We start from the raw sequence: 21,710 nt of genomic DNA, 5'->3' as shown, positions 1-21,710 counted from the left end.
TTTCAGTAATAAAGGAGATTGGTTTCCTGTACCTTGATGAGAATGATTCCATAAAAGTATTTACAACAGGCCCTCCACTTTCACAGGGCTTGGGGTGCAGAACCCATGTGAAAATGGGAACACTGTGAATAGCAACAACAACAGCAACAACACTTTTCCTAAAATCTGAGAAAATAGCTCCCTAGGAATCTCTAGGGCTGGATCCACACTACCATATAATCCAGATTATCAAATCTGATAATCCACATTATTTTCTTTGAACTGGATTATATGAGTGTACACTGCCATATAATCCACTTCAATACAGATAATCTGGGTTTTATATGGCAGTGTAGACGGGGCCTAGATCTTCCAGCACAACTCTGTATTCATTTCACACTGGAGGCTGATCATAAAGTTGCATTGAGGAACTAGCAAAAACTGAACGTTTCACACATTTCATGTTGGTGACACACTTTCTATACAAGCATCATTTTACAACACAGTAATTCTATTTGACTAGCAAAATAAGAGGTCAAACCAACCGCTTATAAGAGATACGGACACATGCATCAATTATAATAATGTAATAGATTTAAACGCAATATAGTTCATGAAAAATCTATCATTTCTATATTTGAAAGTATTTTATTTATTTCCGATTTCACATACTCAGAAGTTTCTCATTGCATTCTTATGATACGTTTACACACTACAGAGAGAATAAACTGTGCCAACGGAGTGCATCTGCTATCTTTGCACTTGTTCTGCCTCAATCGGTGAAACCTATTGTGCTTTGTGCTTGAGCTCTTGCACCAGGGGTGGCTGGTGATCTGTGGCTGGAAATACAATTAATTTACACTTGATTTTATTTATGTTATTCCTCTAGTTCCCTAGAACTGCATAGGAGCTCTGCTGGTGCAAAACCATTGGAACAATAGGCTCTGTGAAAACAGCTGCAACAAGACTGATGGGGAAAGGAACACTAGATTTTTCACTTCTTGGGCAGTGGATTTCCTGGGCTCTCACCATTATACATCAAAGCCCTAGATGCATCTATACTAATTTTTTCCAGGCATGCGAGTATGCCGACAGGGGAAGAGGAGCTTGTCTTCAAAGAAGATGTCTGCTCTTTGCTTCTCTCCCCATTCTTCAAAACCTAGCAACGATGCAGATCAGAAGTAGGCCACACGCAAACTTCCAAAGAATTTTAAACAAAGAAGTGGAACAGAAGAATATAAAGTATGCAAAACAGCAAGAAACTAAAGTGAATAGCTTTCTGTTCTTCGCCCCATTAACTGAAAACATCCAGATGAATTTTCCTAATATTTGCATTCTCTAAACAAGCTAGGCAGCAGTCACCAAACTGGGACAAAAAGTCAAAACGAACAGTTGGACAAGTTGTGAAAGCTACTCACATATACATGTACTGTACATATAAATGTATTCGTGGAAAAGAAAGGAAAAAATAGTCATCTACCAAAAGTGAAGCTGTCTGAGTCCTAGTTTTTGGAGCAAAAAAGGGATATAAAGAATGATGATGAGGATGTGTGCCCTGCAATATCTGTTTGCAAACTTTATAGGACTTTGCAAGTACAACGTAACTGTAGTGACCATAGACTCAAATAGAAAGCCCAAATTAGGAACAAGGCTTAGAGCAGTGGTTCTCAACCTGTGGGTCCCCTACAACTCCCAGAAATCCCAGCCAATTTACCAGCTGTTAGGATTTATGGGAGTTGAAGGTCAAAACATCTGGGGACCCACAGGTTGAGAACCACTGGCTTAGAGAATCCTAGAATCCTAGAGTTGAAAGAGACCATAAAGGCCATTCAGTCCAACCCCATTCTGTCATGCAGGAACACACAATCAAAACACTCCTGACAGATGGCCATCCAGCATCTGCTTCAAAGTTTCTAGAGAAGGGAGACCCCAACACACTCCCAGGCAGCATATCCCTTTGCCAAACAGCTCTTACCATGCACAGATTGCAACAATCAATTACAATTACAGGGAAGAACTTACTGACAGTAAAAATTTTGACAGTGTAACAGACCTCCTTGGACTGGGATGGAATCTTCTTCTCTGGAGTTTTTTGACCAGATATTGGATGGCCATCTGTTGTGAGTGCTTTGATTGTGTGTTTCTGCATGGCAGAATGGGAATAGACTGGGTGGCCCTTGGGGACTCTTCCAACTCTATGATTCCCAAAATTGGGTCTGCATCTGTTCTTGAACCACTTCTCAGAACCCCTCATTATTCTTCATTTTCAATGGGCCTTTTCTGAGCTAAAGTCCTACAACATCTGAGGTTTATGATCTGATCTGTCAGGGAACCTTTTTTCATTTTTGAAGAAGACCACTAGGTGGCACCATCATCAAATGGTTGAAGAAAAAGCCTATATTTTCCTTCATGTTAACAAAGCATGCATCTACACTGTAAAATTAATAGTTTTACACCGGTTTAACTGCCAATGGTATGGAATTATGTGATTTGTAGTTTTACAAGATCTTTATCCTTCTTGGACAAAGTGTGCTAGGGCCTTATCAAATCACAAATTGAGACATACCCTGTTTTCCCCAAAAATAAGACATACCCTGAAAATAAGACCTATCATGATTTTTCAGCATTTCTGAGGATGCTCAAAATATAAGCCCTATTTAAAAAATAAGCCCTAGATGTAGTTCATTTGGAAAAATAAGACTGCCCCTGAAAACAAGCCCTAACACATATTTTGGAGCAAAAATTAATATAAGATCCTGTCTTATTTCGGGGGAAACAGGTCAATGGTTAAAGTGATTTCCTACTACATTAAACTTTACAGTGCAGATGCAACCCAAAATTACTTGATGTTGGGAAGCCACCAAAACTGCAGTGGTGCAAACTGATAAGACAGTCAGGCCAGAAACCGGTGTGAATGATGGAGACAGATTGATCTAGAAGCTAGCAAACCGAAGTAAGGGAGTGGGAGTCCACTTGAGAAGAGCATTATATGTTATCTCCATATTTGAAAATGAAAATGAAAATCTACTAAATAACAACCTTATATCATTCTGGCATGTGCTGCAAGGATGGAGATAGTGGAAGCATGGGAAAAAACTAGAGCATCTATTGATACAGAATATGGGCCATAGCTTTATCTGAAAAATTAGCATATAAAGTAAGATTACAGAGTGGAGAAATAAAAGAGAATTTGTTCCAAGATTATATGGAAACCATTTATTAGTTATATGAGTCAGAGCAATAGCAGATTGAAACCATTGTTAGATCAACTGAGATTGTGGATTAAAGGCCACGCGGAAGATAAGACTATTATTAATAAAAATAGACAATTAAGTAGAGGAAAAATTATTAATAAGATGATTGACATGGAAGCATGTTGTATTATGATTGGGGAGGGGAAGAAGGGTGGATGAGAGAAAAGCAAGATTTTAGATGATGAATTATTGTTGTACTATTATATATATTGTAAAAATATGGGAATTACATGGTTTCCTCTTTGTGAGGAAGTAACTTGCAGCACATCAGTTGCCTGAGGCTGTGTTTACCTTCTGGTCAGGTATATTTCAGTGTTTTTCAGAACATATTACAAGCAATGCACATTTTGAGGTCCTGATTTTGAGGTTCACATGGGATATACTATGGTCACCTGCAGTACATTTTTGGGCTCATTCCAGACTTTGCAGTGAGGTTTTTTTTGTTTTTTTTAAGGGATGTTTCTGGCTTGATTTGAGTGTCACCATGCCCTTGTTTTGGCACCAAACTGCATTATATGGTTAGTGTAGAACAGTGGTTCCCAACCTTTTTTTGACCTGGGACCACTTCACCAGGGACCATTTTGACCAAGGACTACTCTTCAACATTAGTGCCAAAATGGTTACACATCAGTTTTTGGTCAACTTTAGATTCAGTTTGGTTATTTGGGATGCTGATTCAGAAAATTGCATTGGATAGACCACATCAGCTCTAGTTTCTGATACAAAACATATGCCATCCAGTAGTCACCATCTGCTCGCCCACAGACAACCATACTTAATAATCTGGAGCTGATGTGGTCTACCCAATGTGCTGTAGAGTTCGAAGAGGCACGAATGGAGGGCTTAAGAGAGAAACGTGCCAAGAGGAAGGAGCGTCAAGCCAACCCTGACTGGGACCGCCTTCCACCTGGAAACCAATGTCCTCACTGCGGGAGAACATGCGGGTCAAGAATAGGTCTCTTCAGCCACCTACAGACCCACCCTCAAGACACCAGAAATGGAAGACAATCGACCTATGAGGGATCGCTTAAGTAAGGGAAGTGAAGTTCTATCCAATGCAATTTTCTGAATCAGCACTCCAAATCATCCCAGGAACAGGCCTAAAAACGAAGACACCAAGGCACCCCCGCTTCCAGGCACCACATGGAATGGCTCCGCTCAGGGGGAGGGAGGAGGAGGAGAAGCAGCAGTCAGGAGCCTTTTTGGGTAGTCAGCCTCTGCTCTCCCGACATCCCAGTTGCCTCAGCACTATAAGAGGGTTTCGCAAGACCAGTCGCTCTCATTGCAACGGTGTAGTAACAGTGAGGCCGTAGACCATATTTTAGTTCTTGGGGACCACTGGTGGTCCACAAACCACAGGTTGGGAACCACTGATGTAGAAGATCCCTGAGTTCCTCATTTATTTTAAGCAAGAGTAAAGGCAATTCCAAAATTACAGAAGTCTGATTTACAAATGATTCATCATTAAGAACAGGGGTGACATTACAGGAAAAGAGAGAAATCCACCCATTGGATAGGAAATTCACTCTTGTAAGGGTTATTATGGGGAAAATGTGCCTCAGCTGAAGCTTTATTATCAGTCCTTATTTCATCATCTGTTTCTACATCTATTTCTATATCTGAGTGTGGGCGCAGATAAACCAGTTCAAAGCAGATATTGACGGATTTTCTGCCTTGACATTCTTGGTTATATGGTTCTGAAAGGGCCCTTAGAGAAAGGCGATGGCAAATCTCTTCTGAACAAATCTTGTCAAGAAAACCCTGTGGTAGGATCACCTTTGGGTTACAATAGGTCAGAAACAACTTGCAGACATAAAACAAACATCATAAACTAGAGCTGAATCCCAAGTTCCACTTCAAGTTCTAGCTCTAGCTGCTGTAAATACACATAGTGAAGCAAAGCCTCAAAGGTCACATCAGGTTATTCAGTAGGATTTCCAGGGATCAGTGGGTGTGTGGGTGGGAGTGGGCTGCTGAAAGCCTTGCATAATTATTCACCTGTCCGGCTGGGATCAGCAGATTGAATGGTATATCAAATAGTCAGATGCTTGTACTTTCACTTGTTTGTTATCATTTGATTCCCCCCCCCCCTCGCTCTGAATTATAATTTTTATGCAGTTTGGTAGACACAGACCATTGTGCTTTATATTTGAAAGTATCTGCCTAACTGACAGATTATTTATGTTGGGACAAGCAATATATAAGTCATTCTAATTTACTTGTGAAAACAGTAATATACTGGAAAGAAAAGTCTGCCCAAACATTAGGAAGAATGTCCTGACAGGAGGACCTGTTCAACAGTGGAATAAGTTGGTCAAGTCTCCTTCGCTGGAGGGTTTCAAACTGAGACTGAATGGCCATTCTGTTCAATGTACTTTATGTATTTCTGCATAGCAGAATCAGGTTGGAACAGACAGGGTCTTTTCTAATTTGACAATTATATGAAAACATAATTCTTTGTCATAAAGAACCAGAGTACACAAATACAGATGGAAAAAGCAGTTCAATACACGGTTTAATACGTAATAGAGTAATTACTCTATTTACAAATTTAGCATCAAAACATCGCAATGTATGGAAAACATTCACTACAAAAACATTGGCTTCTAAAAAATTGACTACAAATAAAGATAGACTTGCATAAAATGAACTTACAGTAACAACATTATCGGAAGCTAAATCCATAAAGAGTCCCGTCCTATGAAGGCAGACTGCGTTGGATAATACAGAACGTTGGATAAGTGAAGGTTGGATAAGTGAGGCTCTACTGTACTACGTTTTTGAACTACAACTCTCAGAATCCCCAGGCAACATGAGCATGGGGGACTATAAAAACTGCAGTCCCCAAAAAATGACTTTTCAAAGTTCAGAATATAAATGGATGTATACAGCTGTTGCTTTCTTACTATGCCAATTACTACCTACCTTGTGCAGTTGACCTTTGCTGTCCCCCAGGAAGATGACAGTGTGTCCATCTTCAATGCTGACTGCTACTGCTGTGAGACGTGAATCGGGTTTTTCCAGGATCGGGGTGGCTTCAAGTGGCAGCCGGCTGGCCATGGGACTTGGAGTGTGGTCTGAACCACAGGGATAGGCATCCAAAGTGTCCTTTTGGAGATAGGAAACAAAAACAAAACAAAAAAAAGATGAAAATAAGACTATTTCACAACAGCCAATCTGTTTTTAGATTGAACTCAAATTTTCAACTGTGACTCACTAACATCTAACAGCAGAACACCCTTCTTTAAAAGAGGTGATCAGAAAACAGATTGAAAATCCACTGATCAAAATGTATTGGGATTTCCATGATATGCTCCAGGACACCAGGACACCACTTATTTCTTTTACGTTTTGTGATTTACATTAGTAAAAGATCTCCCCCTACCCAAACTTAAGGTGTACCCAAATAGTAGGATTAATGCAATTTAACACCACTTTAATTTCCATAGCTCAGTGCTATGGAATTGTAGAAGTTGAGAAGATGGAGGACTGAAGTTTGCCCATGGCTGGGTAAGACATTAATTTTATTTGCAGTTTGCTGTGTTACCTTTTCCAGTTCTCTTTCTTGGAAAACAAATCCCAGCATGCCTTAGCTAGCATGAGGAATTCTGGGATTTATTGTAAAAAACATCCTGATTATTTCCCATGCTTTATAATTTAGTAATGAAGGTCAAACATTATGTTCCTCAAATTCTAAAAGAAATCCTACTTAATGTTTCTTGTTTTTAAAATGTGTGGCTATGTAGGGTCCTTATGATGATCAAGACTATCTTGGGAACGTCTCCTGATAACAATTTCCTGCCAAAAATTGACCTGGCAGTTTGTCCATGCCCATCCTAAAATGTGGCTTGGTTAAACCAGCACCTGCAGATGGAGAGTTGGTAGGAAAAAGGACTGGGACAAGAACAGTGAAGATGTGGATTAAAACCTGAACTGGCCAAAAAGTTTCTGGCTACCTATGGCCCATCTACACTCCCATGTAATGAAGTTTGGAACTGCTTTATATGATGACTGTAGACTCATAATGTAGTACAATGCAGTTGCCTTTTAATGCATTTTCAAACTGCATTGTATGGCAGTGTACATAGGTCCTTCAGTCCTATCACTATCTCTCATCACAGCCTATCTTGCAGGGCAGATGTGAGGATGAAAATGGGTGCAGGACTATGTACACCACACTTGAAAGTCCTTGGAGGAAAGATGTGTGCAAGGCTGAAGTGTCCACTTACACAGACAAGCTTCTGCCTCCACAGACAGCTATAGCTCCCACTACTCAGGAGACACCAATGGCCCTCGCTCCAATGACATTGCAAGTTCCATGAACATGTCCAAGTGCCATGAACATGTCCAAGAGTCCTGCCAATGTTTTCCACAAACACCATTCTGCTCACCACCCAAGTGAAGGCTTTCATACGGGGATAATTTCATCCTAGATTTTATGTGTTTCCTCCACCACAGACATCCCAGTGTTTCTTACTCTCTCCATTGGTGTGGAATTTACATGACCCTACCCACTGCCTCTCCTTTAACCCTTTCCTATTCTTTTCAATGGCACACAGCAAACAGAGGAATTGATCAGCAACTGAACATACTAGAAAGGTTTGGGGAGAATTCACCATGATTTCTAGGAGTTGTAGGTACTGGGATGTATAGTTCACCTGCAATCTAAGAGCACTCTGAACTCCACCAACAATGGACCTGGAACTAACTTGGCAAATAGAACACCCCATAACCAACAGAAAATACTGGAGGTCTTTGGAGGGATTTATAGGAGTTGTAGTTCACCTACATCCAGAGCGCACTATGAACCCAAACAATGATGGATCCGGACCAAACTTGGCATGCATACCCAATATGCCCAAATTTGAATATTGGTTGGTTTTGAGGGGAATTCGCCTGGACATTTTGGAGATGTAGGTACTGGGATGTATAGTTCACTTGAAATCAATGAGCACTCTGAACTTCATCAAAGATGGAATTGAACCAAACTTGGCACACAGAGCCCCCATGACCAGCAAAAACTACTGGAGGACTTTGGGGAAAATTCACCTAGATTTAGGGGAGTTGTAGTTCACCTACATCCAGAGAGCACTGTGAACCTAAACACTGATGAATCTGGACCAAACTTGGCACACATACCTGCTGTGCCGAAATCTGATTACTGGAGGGGTTTTTTTTTTTTTTTTTTTTTTTGGAGAGGGGGGACTGACCTTCCTTTCTGGGAGTTGTAGTTCACTCACAACCAGAGAAACTGTGACCTCCTCCAATGATAGACCTGGACCAAACTTGACACACTGCACCCCCATGACTAACTCAATCAACTGGAGGGGTTTGAGGGGACTGACTCGCCATACAGCCAGATAGCACACTGAACCTCACCAATGATGTATCTAGAGCAAACTTGCCCAATATAACAAACTTTTAGTACTGATGGAATTTTTCGGGGTTAACCTGGCATGATGTGAGTTGTAGTTCACCCACAACCTTATGAATTTTGTACAATGAAAAACTTGACTTTTTCAAATTTATTTATTTCGTGTCAAAAGCATTGTACAGCAAATACATTTCAAATAATGGAAATAAAAAAAGGAAAAAAAAAAGAAGAAGAAAATCACAAGCAATTAAATAGTTTTGGACCAAAAGCGGGCAACAGCAACCGCATTGTCTGTAGCTTTAAACAACTCCTCCTCCGTACATGAGGCAGGGCATTGTGGGCAAGCATACATGTGCTGAGTTGTTTGTTCGGCTCCACAGTCACACAAGGTGGAGGATTCCTCCAGGTAGTGCCACCTTGCCAAGTTGTCTTTTGATCTGCCCACTCCACTTCTGAATCTGTTCAGGGACTTCCAAGTTGCCCATTCTTGGTTTGCCCCTGGAGGAAGACCCTCTTGGGGGGCCATCCAGTTAGAATTGCCAGGTTTAGCTGCCCAGAGAGACACCCTTGCTGCTGCTGGAGGAACATCAAGAGGAGTGGTGGTTCTCATGAAGCCCTTCCTTGATTTGAGTCTGGTGGGAGGAGGGTGATAGTCATGCAGTGGGTGGCTTTCACAATGTTCGACCTTTTTTCTCTCACCGTTGGCAGCAACTTCCCGTCGCACGTCAGGAGGGGCAATGCCAGCTAACTTGTAGAGTTTATCAACAGGTGTAGGTTTAAGGCATCCCGTGATGATTCTGCATGTTTCATTCAGTGCTATGTCCACCTGCTTTGCATGGGCAGACTTGTGCCAAACAGGACAGGCATACTCTGCAGTTGAGAAAGACAAGGCCAGGGCTGATGTTCTTATTACTTGTGGGTCTGCTCCCCATGCGCTGCCAGTCAGTTTCCGCAGGATGTTATTGCGTGCAGCTACTTTGTGCTTGGTGTTCATGCAGTGTTTCCTATATGTTAGTGTTCGATCTAAGGTGACACCAAGGTATTTAGGATGGAAACAGTGTTCGAGCTCTTGGCCTTCCTAAGTAACTTTCAGTTTCCTGTTGGCTTCGCGGTTACGTAGGTGGAAAGCACACACTTGTGTCTTGGAAGGGTTAGGCTTCAGGTTTTTATTTTTCAAATAATCTGGGCAACATCAAGTTCCCAAGTTAGTATAACAAATAAATGTACAAGGTGTGGGGAAGAAGGGCATTCCTATTTCTCACCAGCGATATCGACAAGTTTGCATTGTCTAAAACAGGGGTCCCCAAACTAAGGCCCAGGGGCCGGATGCGGCCCTCCAAGGTCATTTACCTGGCCCCTGCCCTCAGTTTTATAATATAATATATTGTATATACATATAATATTGATAATAATATTATAATGTAATGCAATATAACCTAATAATAATACCATATAATAATATTAATTATATATTCTATATTACATATAATATTACTAATAATATTACAGTATAGTGGTACAGTTCAATATAGTAATATATAATGCTAATATTGTGCTATGCTAATAATATAATATATTGTATGTACATATAATTTGTAAACCACTCTGAGTCCCCTTTGGGGTGAGAAGGGTGTGATAACAAATGTAGAAAATAAATGCAGCAAATAAATAATAAATAAATTTTAGACTTAGGCTCACCCAAAGTCTGAAATGACTTGAAGGCACACAACAACAACAACAACAACAACAACCCTAATTAACTTGACTATCTCATTGGCCAGAAGCAGGACCACACTTCCCATTGAAATCCTGATAAATGTATGTTGGTTAAAGTTGTTTTTATTTTTAAATATTGTATTGTTCTTTCATTGTTCTTGTTGTTGTTTTTGCACTACAAATAAGACATGTGCAGTATGCATAGGAATTTGTTTGTATTTTTTTTTCAAATGATAATCCAGCCCCTCAACAGTCTGAAGGATTGTGGACTGGCCCTCGGCTTAAAAAGTTTGAGGACCCCTGGTCTAAAAAAAAGAAACTAGTGATGGTGATCCTTTGGTAAATTACAGTGGGTCATTGCTAGGGTTTGTTTCCAGGACCCCCTGTGGATGCTAAAATCAGTAGATGCTTAAGTCCCATTATACAAATGGCACAGTAAAATTGTGTCCCTTATATAAAATGAAAAAAATCAACATCCGCTTTTTGGATAGTTGACTTTGTGCACACAGAACCCAGGGATACTGAGGACCAACTTTACTGTTCATGGTTCTATTACATCCCCTCCTGCAGATACTTTTTGCAAGAAGCTATGTCTTCAGGGACAAATTGTTCTGGAAGAGGTTTATGGCACGTAAATTGTCAAGGAGAAGACAGGGTTAAACCCCTCCCTCTTCACATAATGGTCCCAGTTTGAATTGGGGCTCTGTATGGCTGCTTTTGAAAAAAAGTAACAGCTTCTGCAAAGCATGCTTTCAAAACCTATGCTCGATGTGCAGTTTGTTTCGGAAATACATGCGGTTTTAAGGATCCCCTGCCGCTCACATTTTAATTGCAGCCACACACACAAAATAAATGACATTTGCAGAGCACTGCCCTGACCACCCGAGAGCCAAGCCAATGATTTCACTGCGGAAGTAACCAAACTGAACTTTTGTCTAGTGTCTGGTGTTTCTGGCTGTCCCCTATATGTTGAAAATAGATTCCAGCGCAAGCCTGGGAATATATCAGGGGACTGGTTTCCAGAGAAAACCAATGAAGAAAGGCTGCCTTGAAAGCAAGAATGAGAGTGTATAGTGAAGGAAATTCACTGGCAGACATTTCAGCTGGTAAGCTGAGTGCTGGGGCTATGCCTGAGCTTGGCATGGTCAAATCTGCAGGGCTAAAATGCAGATTTTATTGAAAAGTAATGAATAGGCAAGGGTGATGTTCACATGCCATTGGACAGGTGAGTCATGAAAAGGTCTGTGTCCCATACACTGCTTTTCCATCTAAACTACCCAGCTGGAACAGCACAAGGACCAAGCCAGACATTTCTCAAAATCTGTGGTTCTTTCTCCCTCACATCTTTTCAATGGCTGGCTATCTATATATATAAAACTAAAGTGAAAATATGTATGTGTGTATGTGGCTGGGGTGTCCACTTACACAGACAAGCTCCCACTTCCACAAACAGCTATAACTCCCACTACTCAGGAGCTACCAATGCATTTTGTACACCAATGGCCCTCCTGCCAATGACACTGCAGGTTATAGTCAGCACATGTCCAAGAGCCCTGCCAATGTCCTCCACAAACACCATCTGCCCACCACTCAAGTGAAGGCTTTCATACGGGGACAATTTCATCCTAGATTTTCTGTTTTTCCTCCACCACAGACATCCCAGTGTTTCTTACTCTCTCCGTTGGTGTGGAATTTGCATGACCCCGCCTACTGCTTCTCCCTTAACCCTTTCCTATTATTTTCTATGGCATACAGCAAACAGAGGAATTGATCAGCAACTGAACATACTAGAGAGGTTTGGGGACAATTCACCATGATTTATAGGAGCTGTGGGTACTGGGATGTATAGTTCACCTGAAATCTAAGAGTACTCTGAACTTCACAAATGATGGACCTAGACCTAACTTGGCACACAGAACCCCCATGACCAACAAAAAAAACACTGGATGTCTTTGGAAGGACTTATAGGAGTTGTCATTCACCTACATCCAAAGCACACCATGAACCCAAACAATGATGGATCTGGACCAAACTTGGCAGGCATACCCAATATGCCCAAATTTGAACACTGGTGGGTTTTGAAGGGGATTGACCTGGCTATTTTGGAGTTGTAGGTACCAGGATTTATAGTTCACCTTCAATCAATGAGCATTCTGAGATGGACCTAGAACTAATTTGGCACACAGAGCCACTATGACCAACAACAAATACTGGAGGTCCTTGGGGAAAATTCACCTTGATTTGGGGGAGTTGTAGTTCACTTACATCCAGAGAACACTGTGAATCCACACACCAATGAATCTGGACCCAACTTGGCACACATACCTGATATGCCAAAAATTGATTACTGGAGGGGTTTGGGAGGAACTGACCTTCCTTTCTGGGAGCTGTAGTTCACCCATAACTAGGGAAATGGTGACCTCCACCAATGATGGACCTGGACCAAACTTGGCACACAGAACCCCCATGACTAACTCAACCTAACTCAAAGGGGTTCGAGGGGACTGACTCACCATAGTTGGAGTTGTGGTTTACCCTACAGCCAGACAGCACACTGAACCCCACTGATGATGCATCCAGAGCAAGATTGTCCAACATAACAAAGTACTGCTGGAGTTCCACAGGGTTAACCTGGCATGATGTTAGTTGTAGTGCAACCACAACTTTATGCATTTTGTACAATTAAAAAACTGACTTTTCAAATAACCCAGGCAATGCCAGGTACCCAAGCCAGTTATTATTATTATTATTATTATTATTATTATTAATAATAATAATAATAATAATTTTATTTCTTACACACACCTCTTCGTGGCTCAAGACAAGTTACAACATAGCTAAGAATACATTATAGATTCCATGTATAATGTCATTTGCCTTCATTCACTCTTATTGCTCTTGTTCCTCCTCTCCTCACAGCCCATTCTTCAGTCTTTAAGTAGATTGTAAAACTGAAGATTTTGTTTCCTCCTAATGACAGTCCAAGGGTCAGCCCTCACTGCTGGAAAGAAGGATGTTAAATTATCTAGCAATTGTCATTTTTTTTTTCAGCTGAAAAGGAAGGAATAAAAACTAGGTCATTCAGAAAGTTTTTTTTAAGGGATCTTTTTTAAACTGGCCCAACCTGGGAGAGCATTGATATCACTAACCTACTACACAAGTTCTGGTAATATGTTCCCATAGAAATAAACAATTTTTTTAGAGTCCACAAGTCCCCCAGACTCTTTTGTATCTCAGAATCCTTTCAAAACCATGCACAGAAGCAAAGCAATTTCCAGAATTTTATCTCCCCAGGGAAGGGGTTCAAAGGGCATGAAAAAGTTTGTTGAACAGTTCTGTGTAAGGAATGCTTCCCTGATCCTTCAGCCATGGAACTAACATTTCCCTAGTTTGATATACTCAGAAATGGAACTGCTATAATACAGTGCCAATAAGGAGAGAAGATTTGCTCAGATGTACATGGTGCAATAGTTTGAGTGCGGGATTAGGATGATTGAGAGACCAGGGTCCAAATATCTGTGAAATTGTGGAAATCCACTGGGTGATCTTGGGCAAACAATGGAAGGTGATCGCAATCCTCCTCTGAGCAAATCTGGCTGGAAAAACACTACAAGAGGATTGCCTTCCATTGGTTATTGGGCTTTTTTGCTTGCCTTGCAACTCCACACAAAGCATAAAGAATCATTATGCCATTTCCACTTATTATGTGATTCCTAATTGCCTGGGACTTTGAAATGAGGGAAAAGAACATGGTGTGGAAATAAGCAGTGAAGTGGTGAGGACCCATTGATTGAAAATAGCCACATAACCACAAACCAAATGTAGCTGTTGGGTTTTCTCAAGGCAGCACTGAATTCACCATCCTTGGAAATCCTATTCTGACCTAAAGCAAACTTTGCAGTTGCAAGTCTGAAGCTTAACGAACCTGTTAACACAGTTCAACACTATTATGTGTTAGTTCAAAGTCTGTGGATTGAAAAAAAGGAAAATCTGCAGATGTTGAAAGAAGTCCTGCAAAAAAGCCCCAACACTTTGAGTCTAATAATAATAATAATAATAATAATAATAATAATAATAATAATAATAATAATAATAAGATCCATTGGAACTTATGCCACAAATACCATCTGCCTGTGACAAAGAACTGATGGGATCACAAGCCTGAAAAAGTTATAAAAAAAATACATCAAACTACTCTGGGATTTCTGAAATCTGACTAACAGCATCTTGGAGAACAATATTCCTGACTTCATGATTGTGGAAAAAAACAAAGTAGGATTGATGAGAAGAAACTGGAAAAGCTGACGCGATACAAGTATTTAAAGATTGAACTGCAAAGACTCTGGCACAAGCCAGTAAAGATGATCCCAGTGCTGATTGGCACACTGGGTGCAGTGCCTAAAGACCTTGGCCAGCACTTAAAAACAATTGGTGCTGACAAAATTACCATCTGTTAGCTGCAAAAGGCCACCCTACTCGGATCTGCACGCATTATTCGCCAATACATCACATAGCCCTAGACACTTGGGAAGTGTTTGACATGTGATCAAATACAACAGCCAGCATAGTGATCTTGTTTGCTATGTACTAATCTTGTTGTGTATAATAATAATAATAATAATAATAATAATAATAATAATAATAATAATAATAATAACAATAATAATAATAGGTAAATGTTTTTCCCTGACATTAAGCCTAGTCGTGTCCAATTCTGTGGGGTGGTACTCATCTCCATTTCTAAGCTGAAGAGCCGGCGTTGTCCGCAGATGCCTCCAAGGTCATGTGGCCGGCATGACTGCATGCAGCACCGTTACCCTCCCGCCTGAGCGGTAGCTATTGATTTACTCACATTTGCATGTTTTTGAACTGCTAGGTTGGCAGAAGCTGGGGCTAACAGCGGAAGTTCACCCCACTCCCCGGATTCGAACTGCCAACCTTTCCGTCAGCTAGTAATAACAATAATGTTAAAACTCTTTTAAAAACTCTGGAGGGAAGGAGAACTATCCAACAGGCGTGCCACACTCCTTCCCCTAGGAACCAATCTGTATCCTAATGATAGGTGTCGTGCTCAATGGCATAAGCAAGCACAGTAGTAATCACATATTAAATTTCTGCTACCATTTTTGCATTTTCAATACTATCACCTGGAATACTATTCTAGTTTGCTCTGTAACGTTTGTTTCTTCTTTCTTTCCTTCCTTTCCTGCACAGCTGTGACTCTGCCTCTCATGGTCAATGGAGATTACAACAGGCTTGTTCGTGTGCCAAGGAGCAAGTCTTGCCAAATTTCTGAACTGCAGCTTTGAGCAGGGGCTTTAACACCTGTGTGATCTGCAGCAATTAACAGGTGATCAAGTTTCCCACTGTGGCCTTCTCCAGCTACTTGTTATCAAAGGACTTTCTTTTTAGTCACAAGAGCAGGCCAGACTTTTTATTCACGTGGGTTTGTGCGTAGTCAGCAAACAACCGGATCTGGACACAGAATAATATTTCATCTACAGACTGAAGGAGAAGTGGGCAACTGGGAATGGTCTGAGAACAATGCATACATTTCTGGGGAGGACAGACAATCTCTATAACCTGCATCCAGTCGTTTTTGCAAAACTAGAAGCCATTTCCTAAAATGTGTCCTTTTGGGGGAAAATAATATAAATGAAGAACTCGATTTCCTGAAGCCTGATCCACATTGCTCTCTCCTTCTGCAGAACAGGCGCCCTGGAAATGAGGCAAGCTTGGTATGAATTGGCTGGGCAAGTCACACTTTCCAACATTTTCCAAGGCAGTCAAAGCCGGATGTATCCAGTCATTTTTGCAAAACTAGAAACCATTTCCTAAAATGTGTCCTTTTGGGGGAAATAACGTAAATGAAGAACTCGATTTCCTGAAGCCTGATCCACATTGCTCTCTCCTTCTGCAGAACAGGCGCCCTGGAAATGAGGCAAGCCTGGTATGAATTGGCTGGGCAAGTCAAGCTTTCCAACATTTTCCAAGGCAGTCTCTTTTTCCCTCTTTTGACCTCTGCTTTTCACAGGGACTTTGTACAAGTTAAGGCACAAAATTCAGAGATCTCCCTTTCTTCCTTTTCCCCTGTAAAATTTCAGACAGTTATGGAGCAAGAACTCCCTGAGAAAAATGCAGATGGTGCTGGATGTGCAGCTAGCTCCCTTTCCCTTCATCCATATTTTTATATATATATATATATATATATATATATATATATATATATATATATATATATATATTGAATGAAGAGAAAGGGGGCTAGCTGCACATCTAAATATATGCATATTATACAAGTATTTCAGAAACTGGAAAATACAACAGAATTCTGAAAACCTCTTTTGGCTAAGGGAAACTCAGGGCACTTCCAGACAGCACCAAATCGCAGGTTTTACTGATAGGCAAAAAATCCCAGGACTTCAAAAGAGGTCCACATACAGACCTATTGGTCCTGGGATTTTTGCCTCTGTCATCCATACTTGCTGCTTTGTTGTGGGATTTAGAGGCTCCCAAGATGGCCGCTGCAGGACGTCCGCCGGAAACTTCGGCGGTTTTTTAAAACTTGAAATGCGAATATGTGAACATCCAAATAATGGTATAAGTTCCGTTCCTGGGTTATAGTGGCTGCCTGGCCATCTGTGCAGACAGATTTGGTCATGTACTTGTTGCATGCAACAACAGAGTGCTGTTCCTGGGTTACAAATGTCTGTTCCTGACAGCTCTTACTGTGAAAGGATGTACAACATTGACCACAGGGTGACAACTTTGTCCTGGCCAGAGAAACTGTGCCTTGAAGTTTCTTCCACAAAAACAAAGTTTACGGGGTAGGACCACTTTTGTCCAAGTCAGGACTACAGAATCAAACAAGAACACACACTTTCAAGCCAGGAATAGAACTTTGCCATTATTGTCACTTTTTAGAGGCTCCCTGGCCATCTGTGTGGACAGGTTTCATGGTGTACTTGTGGCATGGAACAGCAGGGTGAGGCTAATTTAACTAATTTACAACCCTGTAAAAATCCTCCAGCAGCACGCAGAAAAGAATGAGAAAGTAATCCACCAAGGACTCGGTGTCACAGTGGATCATGGAGCAGCTGCTCCCCTCTGGCCGGAATCGAGCATAGCCTCATGAAGCCGAAAGCTGGAAAATGTTAAATTGCCTCTGTGTCTTTGTCTCTGTTTCTGTCTGTATGTCTAATGGCATCGAATGTTTGCCATATATATGTACATTGCGATCCGCCCTGAGTCCCCTTCGGGGCGAGAAGGGAGGAATATAAATACTGTAAATAAATAAATGTTGCCCGGCCAGTGTGTACCTCCATCCAAAGTACATACACACTCACTCTCCCCACTTCTCTCCTCTCCTAATACTCGTACATTGTAAGGTAAGATTGGCAGGCTATATGATCTGCTTCCATGGTAGGTTATATGATCACATTCCAGCTGAAAATTACCCAAAAATGCAACCCAGACATGATTAGACATCACTCCTGATTTACTGCCAGGTTAAACTGGCTGAGTGTTGGCCAATTTGAAGTACTTGGAATATGCTTTTGGGAGGAGATGGCTGTTGTCACACTGCTTTGGCAGCATTGTGGAACAGTTTTTTTTTTTTTTTGCACTAATAAAGAATAATTTTGAAGGAATATCTGGAGGCCTTGGGGACGTTGGAGGTGCAAAAAAAAAAAAAAAAGGGTGTCACATTTTCCCCACTGTTTTTGGAAGGTGAGAAAGCTCTGCGGTGTGACCTACCCCTGCAGAGAAATGCTTAGTTAAGGGCATTAGCTGCTTTTTATTCAGCTCCCCATTCTCCCTCTTTAATGACTAGCTCTAAGTCACCTTCTTAGCTCTTGCCTAAGGGCAAAACTAGTTGTTTGTGGAGATCCAGGCTTAGGAAGCTGGGAGTCTGCCAAAGCAGCTGCAAACTAGCAGAAAGGGAGTGGGTGAGGAAGTAGCTACAGTATTTGAATTAGAGAAGGGGGAGAACGCTTAACTCTTCCTCCGCCAGCTCCTTTTCCCAAATAGTTGGTGATTTTGATGGTTGTTACATACAAAATGAAAAAGCTATCAAATGTGGAGAGGAACAAGGGGGATTTTATGGGGAAAGCATTATATGGGAGCCCCGGTGGGGAAGTGTGTTAAAGCACTGAGCTGCTGAACTTGCAGACCGAAAGGTCCCAGGTTCAAATCCCGGGAGCGGAGTGAGCGCCCGCTGTTAGCTCCAGCTTCTGCCAACCTAGCAGTTCAAAAACATGCCAAGGTGAGTAGATCAATAAGTAGCGCTCCGGCGGGAAGGTAACGGCGCTCCATGCAATCATGCCGGCCACATGACCTTGGAGGTGTCTACGGACAACGCTGGCTCTTCGGCTTAGAAATGGAGATGAGCACCAACCCCCAGAGTCAGACATGACTAGACTTAACGTCAGGGGAAACCTTTACCTTTACATTATATGGGAAGAAAGGTTTGGGACAGTCTAGCTTCATCCTTTCCACTTTCATCATTGTACATCACTTGGGAACCAAGTTTTGAATACTTCGCCATCATGCAGATTACACTCATGATCATTAGCAGAGTTAGTGTATTTAAAATGCTGGGCTGGGACTTGCAAGATACAGGTGTACTTTCATATCAGTTCTGACATATGGCAACCCTAAGGCAAAGCTACTATTGGTTTTTTACAGGAAGATTTGTGTAGAGAGGGCTTGTTTTTTTCCCTTTTGAGGCTGAGACTGTGTGACTTTGAAGTGGGGGGACTTTGAGGGGAAAAAAACCCATAATTTCACAATATATATAGTTTAAATAACAAAAATATATAATTGCAATATATAACTGTATTTAATAAATCAAAAACTATTTACTACCATTATTTCCATGTTCAACAATCTATGGTACCTCATGCAATTTCCACGCTGATTTCTCTCTATTGTAGTTTCAATGTAGTCATGAATAATGAATAATATAATAATAATATAATAGTAATAATATAATAATATACTACAATAATAATAATAGAATAATAGAATGATATATATAGTGTGCATAATTCCCATGGAGTAAACTACAAAACCACTGGACCAAATCACACCAAATTTGGCCACAAAAGGCATTAGTCATCCAATCAATCTGCATGCGGCAGCGTGTCAGCAAAAATGGCTAGGCGTGTCAGTGCTGACACACGTGCCATAGGTTGGCCATCACTGTCCTACACAATGTTAGGTCCAGGAGAAGCATTTGGAGGCTAAAATGCCCCAAAATATGTTGTTAATGAGACTGTTATAAGGGATGGCCCCAAAGGTTAGGGGGCAATGTATTTTACTGCTCTTGCATTTCCCCAGCCCTGGCTTAAAACAATTCATAACATTTCAGTAAGTCCTCTATTTAGTCCATATAACTTACTACCATTGATTCAGGGTCTCTGGCAACTAACCTGCCATCTACTTCCCTTTGAGTGGATTTAGCAAGACTGAACCTGAGACCTTTCTGAATGTAAAGCAGAGAAGCAATACAGGACAGATGGAAAAGAAAGGAAATGCAGTTTACAGTCTTCTCACCAGGCACTTTTTTGGCTCTAAGTGTCCCACTTCAGACATTCCCCACTCAAAAGTTCATTTGCCCGCTGAACCAAATGTGTAATTGGCACACTATGAGCTGGAACAGTTCACATTTTTATAGTCATATTTTTGGGTACACTTTGTACTTTCCAAATCCAGAAAGAAGAAGGGAAGAAGGAATGAAAGGTTGATGGTCATACAATGAATAATCGACTTATGGAATTTACTGTCATAAGAAGTAGTAAATGCTATGGACTCAGAAGTCTCCAAAAGGGAATTAAACAAATTAATGGGAGACTGTTTGTTTCCATGTCAGGAGCAACTTGAGAAACTGCAAGTCACTTCTGGTGTGAGAGAATTGGCCGTCTGCAAAGACGTTGCCCAGGGGACACCTGGATGTTTTGATGTTTTACCATCCTTGTGGGAGGCTTCTCTCATGGTCAGAAGCCAGCTTGATGATTTTTAAAGACTCTCTGAACAGGTGCTGCATAATTAGGATTATTATATGAGGGCTTAATTTTTTGCTCATCTGCGGTGTTAGATATCATGAAAATTATGCATGGATCTTTTTTTTTTTGCTCGTGAGTTATAGTTAGTGTTAGCGTATTTTATATGTGGTCCAAGACAATTCTCCTTCCAATGTGGCACAGGGAAACCAAAAGGTTGGACAATCCTGCTTTAGATAGTACGTTTCCTGCATATTTCTACCTTATATGGTCAGCATTTGTGAGAGTTGAAAAGCCTTGAATGTATTGCTATTATTATTATTATTATTATTATTATTATTATTATTATTATTATTATTATTATTATCTGTCAGAACTCTTCTCTAGGCATTGGTAGGTCCCCCAGTGCAATTATGTGATTAACTTCCATATAATAATAATTATTATTATTATTATAGCAACAGCAGCAGCAGCAGCAGCAGCAACAACAACAACAACAGCAACAACTTTATTCTCATAACCCGCCACCATCTCCCAAAAGGGACTTAGGGTGGCTAGATTCAATATAATCTATTGAAGTAAAAACATAATTAAAATAGAACACAGCTAAATACAACAATTCAGTTAAAAGCACAATTCAATAAAACGTAAGAATATAAAACAGCCACGTAATCAATACTCAATGAAACCAATTGCCGTAGTACAATGGGTGTGATCAGGCTATAAAAGGGCCAGGCATGGGATAGTGCAAGCAGCATATCACAGGACCAGTTATTGGATAAAGCGAAGAAAACAGCATATTATTGTGGAACCTAGGGACTGGACATTTTTTCCATATTCTGCTAATACTAGTTTTGCACAAATCTAAGAGATGCGGTGTTTCCGGTTGTGAACTCTGCTGAAAGAGACTGAGTTTTAATTAAATCAGTCTTCATGTTTCCCAAAAAAGAAATTAACACTCTGGGGAATACAGTTCTAGTCCAACAGGAGGAAATGGCCCCTGGCCCCTCTGCAATGGCAGATCTCTGAAGTATAGGAACTAATATAAAAAGGCTGTTACAGTACACTTGGTGGCTGGCCTCTTAGAGCAATTTTACTACGTGAACTAGCATATTGATGGCATTCTAGTCTACTTTAATAGTACCCTCATTAAAGCCTTGAATACTTCCAGAAAATACCAAAGCCTAGAAAAAAAGATTGGCTGTGGAACTGTGGAAGTTATAGTTTAAAAAGTTTCTAAACTCTGTAGATGGAGTTTATCTTTCTATTTTTTACCCTACTTTTCCATATAATAATATAATAACTTTATTTTGGTATCCCGCCTCCATCTCCCTGAAGGGCCTTGGGGCGGCTTACATATGGCACATGGTGCCTAAAACAATGCAA

The 21,710-nt window shown here is 40.8% G+C and overlaps 1 protein-coding gene across 2 annotated transcripts in view; it reads right to left on the bottom strand.

Annotated features, from left to right (window-relative positions):
- Positions 1-21,710, bottom strand: part of plxnb1 (plexin B1) — a 239,710-nt gene that overhangs the window by 71,431 nt on the left and 146,569 nt on the right. For both annotated transcript variants that reach the window (XM_062969628.1, XM_008105539.3), the window contains exon 5: positions 6,159-6,341. In XM_062969628.1, coding sequence (XP_062825698.1) covers positions 6,159-6,341 — 183 coding nt within the window. The remainder of the gene's footprint in view (positions 1-6,158; positions 6,342-21,710) is intronic.

Source organism: Anolis carolinensis, chromosome 2 (assembly GCF_035594765.1).
Source record: "Anolis carolinensis isolate JA03-04 chromosome 2, rAnoCar3.1.pri, whole genome shotgun sequence".
NCBI classification, from domain to species: Eukaryota; Metazoa; Chordata; class Lepidosauria; order Squamata; family Dactyloidae; genus Anolis; species Anolis carolinensis.
The sequence above is the reverse complement of the archived record's forward strand: the minus strand, read 5'-3'. Positions and strand labels throughout refer to the sequence as shown.